General features: G+C 40.9%; 1 protein-coding gene across 1 annotated transcript in view; it reads right to left on the minus strand.

Annotated features, from left to right (window-relative positions):
* wdr26a (WD repeat domain 26a) overlaps nt 1–5,849 on the minus strand; it is a 9,583-nt gene that overhangs the window by 2,076 nt on the left and 1,658 nt on the right. The window contains exons 2-6 of the mRNA XM_035673063.1: nt 5,364–5,684; nt 3,601–3,698; nt 1,879–2,035; nt 1,535–1,673; nt 1,287–1,427 (exon numbers count right to left, since the gene is read on the minus strand). Of these exons, the coding sequence (XP_035528956.1) occupies nt 1,287–1,427; nt 1,535–1,673; nt 1,879–2,035; nt 3,601–3,698; nt 5,364–5,684 (856 nt within the window). The remainder of the gene's footprint in view (nt 1–1,286; nt 1,428–1,534; nt 1,674–1,878; nt 2,036–3,600; nt 3,699–5,363; nt 5,685–5,849) is intronic.

Below are 5,849 nucleotides of genomic sequence, written 5' to 3' on the forward strand. Positions count from 1 at the left end.
TTGAGTGGTCGGAAGACTCGAAAGGCGCTATACAAGTACAGGTCCATTTACCATTTACTAAGCCAATTTGAAGTCAATCTGATCAATTCTTTTTTGTGTAAAGAGTCTGTTAAAATCTACAACCTGGAAATGCATAATTAACTGCACATTAACTGCGAAAAGGCCAACTTCCTGCTTGATTTAGGGTATGTCTCCAAGAGTCTTTCTTGCAAGTCTGGTACTGTTCCATTCTCAAAATACAATCCTGTAACTTTCATTTAATCTGTTTTATATCTATTAATGTACATGGATATAATTCTATAATAACATATAGAGACCGTTTTCTCGATTTGATGTGCGTGGTTGCAATATTGGGGAGGTCAAGATCCGCTACTTAACAATACTGAGAGCTTCAGACCAACAAGGAAACACTGTGTGTGGAACTACAAAGCCTGTAAATTGTGAGATGACTGGTAGGAGTAATTCCTTTGACCAGGAAGAATCAGCTAGGAATACAGTCTGTGCCAAGTGTGTGACAGATGGACGGGCTGTGACAGCTTGTTGTCATGGAGAAGTTGGTTGTCTGCTTCTCACTGTGAGCAAAAAATACATTTGAGCTAGAGCTGCATACTTAATTGCAGATAATGACGGTTTTAATTTGCTACATTAATAAGCATGTAGGCATCTGGCAAAACTAAAGTATTAAGTAGTAATATTCTGAATTCACAGAATTATTCAGTCAGTTGCAGGGGATGAATGACTTGAACTGTGCTGTACACTGAAGGCTGAAAAAATCTGATCTTCAACATTATCTTATAGCCAAAACCTTTGAATCAATTCATGAATACAAACACAAATATAGCTTTTAACTTTTAGTGGACACACTTTGACAGAAAATTTGATTTCAAGGATTAATGTTAGCTTACGCTATGGCCAATAGGGCACTTTTCATGAATATCTTCACATCTAACTTGGTGAATCAAGGGTTTATTTCATCCAGACCAGAGCTTATGATAGTTGGAAAGACTAAGGTTCTAGTGAGTTTTATTTGGTTCCTGTCTAGTTCTGTTCAGTGTGCTTTTTACGGTTATCTGAGGTAAAATTACCTCATGGCCATAGTGTCCATTGTTTTGGTCTGAGATACTGGTGCTCTAGTGCGTCATCTAGTGGCATAACTGATGCTAAAACGCTTCCTTTTCTTGCAGGGATTGTTTGATGTTTCTAAATGTGGATCACAATTTAGTGACACAGAAAGGGGCCAATGACCAGCTGACATGTATTGTGCACCAGCGTGAGTGATGTTGTACCTGTATGTTCCACAGCCACAGCTCAGAGCAGTCATCAGGACCACAGGCTATCAGGTAGACATCATCAGGGCTCCATGCCAGGTAGGAAACACCATAAGCATGGCCCTCCAGAGTCTTCATCAACTTTAACTGCTGGGTTTCCTTTTGAAAGACAAACTTGTCAATGATCCAGTTATTTCTTTTTCTCACATGTTGACTCATTCTTCCTGCTCTCAAGTGGAACTCGTGATAATTAAATGATCCGTTACCGTGTCGACGTGCCACACAATGACAGTGGTGTCTTTGGACCCGGTTGCCAGTTTTGTGCCGTCGTTGGAGAATTTGCAGAACCAGACTTCATTGCAGTGTTCGGTTAGAATCTGCTGAGTGTAGCAAGGGAACTGTTTCCTAACGATTAGGAACAGACACACACATTCGTATTATTACATATGTAAACAGCATTATGGAGATGATTATAGAGAGTGTTCAACTGACTTTATATTGTTCCTACACAGACAAAAATACAGTTTTGATACAGTGGCAGTGTTCCACAGTAGAAAATGTTTTTTTACTTTGGGTGAAGCCCTGATGTGGGACAGTGTATGTGGGTTACCGGCTGCAAGCGTGGTCCAGCAGCAGGGACACAGAGTCCAGTCCACTGTCCAATTTGGTGTTGTGGTAGAGGCAGCGCTCCCTCTGCAGCTCCACCGCCTGCTTCAGCAGAGTCTGCAGGCGGCGAGGAGGCAGCATCACTGACGGAGGCAGATAGGCTGCATACACAAAAAATTCCCATTAGTTCAGAACACAGAGTGATCAACTACAGTAAGAAACTGTATGTATTTATGAGTACAGAATTAACCAGAGAGACATATTATACAGCGAGTTATCAGTTCAGAAGACCCAGAGTCAACACACCGGTTGAATTTGAAGTTTTTCAGCCGACTCATTGTACACAGAAAGACAGCATTGCAAGCTGTAAACTTTACAAACCAACTTTACAAAATGACCACAATCCCCAAAACGAACTGTGATGGAAGCATAGCAGACTGATAGTTAACAGATAGCATGCCTCTGGCTGTGATGCTGGACGGTGGGGCAGCGGCTGCTCCAATGCTCTCTGCTCTGGTGCTGACCAACCTCCTCTACTGCCATCCACTGTAATTGGCTCTTGGGCTGACAGCGCTGGAACAGCCTGGCGCCCCTTGGAGACACTCCATGGTGTGCTAGTATTTTATACCTGAACTATGAGCAGGATGCACACTTTTACTGTCTCCGACTGTGTGGAAATCTGATGTTTTCACATCAGATTTGTTAAAATATGAGACTTGTGTAACCACATTTCCACCGCAGGAACTGCTGTGTAATGCTGAAAAAAGGATCCAATAGTTGGATTTTTGTATTGAACAGCCAAATCTGATTAGAAGGTCCAGTGTGTAACATGTAGGAGGATCTATCGTCAGAATTGAATTTATATTAACAGGTATGTTAATATAAATTTACAGGTGTATAAGAATCTGGAAATAAGAATCGTTATGTTTCTGTTACCTTAGAATGAACCGTTTTTATCTATAGAAAAAACAGGAGGGAGAGGGTCCACCATTTTGAACCAACATGTTTCTATAGTAGCCCACAGCGGACCAACTAAACACTGGCTCAAGATAAGGCCTTTTTGGTGGGGGTTTCTTGGCGAATGTTCTTTCTCCTGCACACTTAGAAGGTTGAACTGTAGTCAGGGGGTTGTAATCTGTAACTAGATACCACTAAATCCTACACACTGGTCCTTAAAGCCGGAATTTTGCTTCATTCGGATGAACACGTGGGTCGCTTGGAGACATTTGTGTGGCTGTTTTTTTTTTTTATACACTTACAAATATGTTTATGTTTTGGTCACTGTTTTGAACCTGCCTCCCAACAGAAGTTATTTTAACCAATCAAATTTCTTGACGTGCAGGTCCACACAGTGCCCTGTCGAGATTTGGGAGGTGAATGTGTGTGCTCCTCTGTGACCTACAGGACATTACCTCTGGGCTTTGGGAAACACTGATTAACATTTTTCAACATTTTATGGACCAGTGTGTAACTCTTGTGAAAATGAGCAAAACTCTGATTTCAGTGTGTAGAAGAGAGTTTCCCAATATCATAATCCAAATGAATCATATCCACACAAAATTGAGACAGGAAACAAATGTTAATGTCATGTAGGAAGCAGCTGCAGGATTTCAGAGTGTGCAACACGTTCAAACACATCCTATCTATAAGAATGACCCACTGCTGTTAACGAGTGTTAACTATGTGCAGTAAGATAACTGCGGGCTGTGAGTCACACTGTACTCACTCTGCAGCTTGTCCAGCAGCTTTGTTCGGGATGCTGTGCCTTTGCCTTCCCACTCTGCTTTGGCTCGGAGGTCTTCTGCATGACTGCACATCAGGTACCTTCAAAACACAGGACAGCATTTACTAAGCTACTATCAGACACTTTTACTGTGAGCTTACACACACTGATCTGGGCCTTATAAAGTTATTTTTTCACAATCATTACATAAAAACAAGCAGGTAAATTACATTTTCCAACAGCAGTATCACTCTGTTTGCCTGCTTATTGTTGCTATTGCTGCCCATTAAGTATAAAGACATCAGTGTATTTGCCAACACAAGTATATATTAGGCCAGCTTTTAAAAGTAGTTTGTTTTCAGTTGTATAATCTTCACAGCATTAGAGTGAAGAAAATATACCAAAGACACACACATAATATTAGCCATGAAAAATGTCATATAAATATAATATCATATTTGTTATATTGTATGGATTCTACATTTGCTATGGGTGTTCATGTTGGTCTTATGTTTTCATTGTTTGTGGTGACTAACTGGGACATGGCCAAACTCTGTACACAAGATACTGAACCTCAATCAGGATGTTTTCCCCTGATGTTACCCTGCGCTACAAAACAAAACAACAGTTTTTTCTGCAGGAGCCTTCTGTGGATGCACCCTACTTTCAGCAGCAGAGCTCCTGAGGAGCTGAGAGGATAGCAGGACGTGGACTGGCCGAGAAACACCAGAAGACAACTTTTCAGTTTAACCAAATTTACGACTATTCTGTCATACTGGCAAAAATGTAGAAAGGATGTGAAGGAAAATAATTATTGGTTCCATGTCAGTTTGGTTTTGTAGTTGTAACTATGGATGACCAATATATAAGCTGAACATCAGTATCAGCTGATATTCGCCTTGTTGACTGACATCAGCAAATGAGATGGCATTCACTGATGGAAGAGGCAATGTTTATCTGTTGGGTCACATCAACTTTGCACTAGCTAATTGTTATGTTATAATAACCAATATGTTATTGGTTATTTCCAACTTGGATAGCGGAGAAATAATCACCTCCGTTTTCTAGCACTCGCACAAATTGCACACAAACACCAATGTGCTCTGTGCAGTAGCAATGACAGTGAGCACCTTTTCAGTTCAGTGTCTCACATCTTGGATGAGCAGAGAAATAGACAGTCATAGAAAAATAGAGAATAAACTAGAGTTGCAACAAGGCAGAGATGCTTAGTTTTGTAGATTTCCTTATTCCCCTGGCACAAAGGGCCTCACTATAATGCATTGGTAGCAGCCCACAACTTCTCAACTGGTCAATCCCTAGTTGTTACTGCATGATCTATTCTATTTTCCCCCCAAAACGACACCAAAAATGACCTTTATACAATTTACAATAGTTTGTTAATCCAACCATTTTTTAAGACCTGTCAAAATCCTATTTAAGACAATTTAAGGCTTAAAATTAAGATTATTTGGGTTTTAGAGTTTTTAAGACGCTGCAGATGGCATGTAGGCGAGGAATTCTATATATTCTAGGGATATGAAATTATGTCACAAAGCTTATTGACAGCTTCAGTAATGGTTGAAAATGTCAATCAATCCTATTCACACAGAGGCTGCCATATCCCTGAGGGATCTGACACATTCTAACACAACATGGTAAAAGCTAAACTTAAAACCAAGAAACATTCCACACTGTAAGTGTAGTGACATGAAAATCCATCATCAACATTGCAGATTTGTCTGAGCTCTGTGTGCTGATGAACTGACCCGCTCAGGATGTGGATACGCTCTGTGTTGTACTTGAGAGGAGTGAGCTCGGCTCTGAGGACCTGCAGGGCCTCCAGGACCTTCCCATCTTCCAAATACTCCAGATACTTCTGCTGCAGCAGCAGGAACTTCATCCTCTGTACAGGAAGACAAGGAGAGGTCACCAAGGTCAACACAGGTTGTATGTACTGCAACATTTTCCCACATGAGATCAACACATACCATTTATTAGGGCCCGAGCACTGACTGTGCGAAGGCCCTATTGTAATTGATGGGGTTCTTATTTTTCTTTTAGTCATTTTGTAATCGCATTTTTGGAGGCTTTCCCGTGCTCGAAAGCTCATGAAACGCGGCATGAGCTTTTGCCTAGAATTTTTTTTCGCTAGAGCGCGAAATGTCCAAAAACCACTTTTTCGTGTTACTCCTATACACTTTGTCCGATTTCCACGAAATTTTTCAGGTAGCATCTGGGGACCGTCCTGGCAA

This window comes from Morone saxatilis, unplaced genomic scaffold (assembly GCF_004916995.1).
Source record: "Morone saxatilis isolate NCDOM2014 unplaced genomic scaffold, NCSU_SB_2.0 Contig24, whole genome shotgun sequence".
NCBI classification, from domain to species: Eukaryota; Metazoa; Chordata; class Actinopteri; family Moronidae; genus Morone; species Morone saxatilis.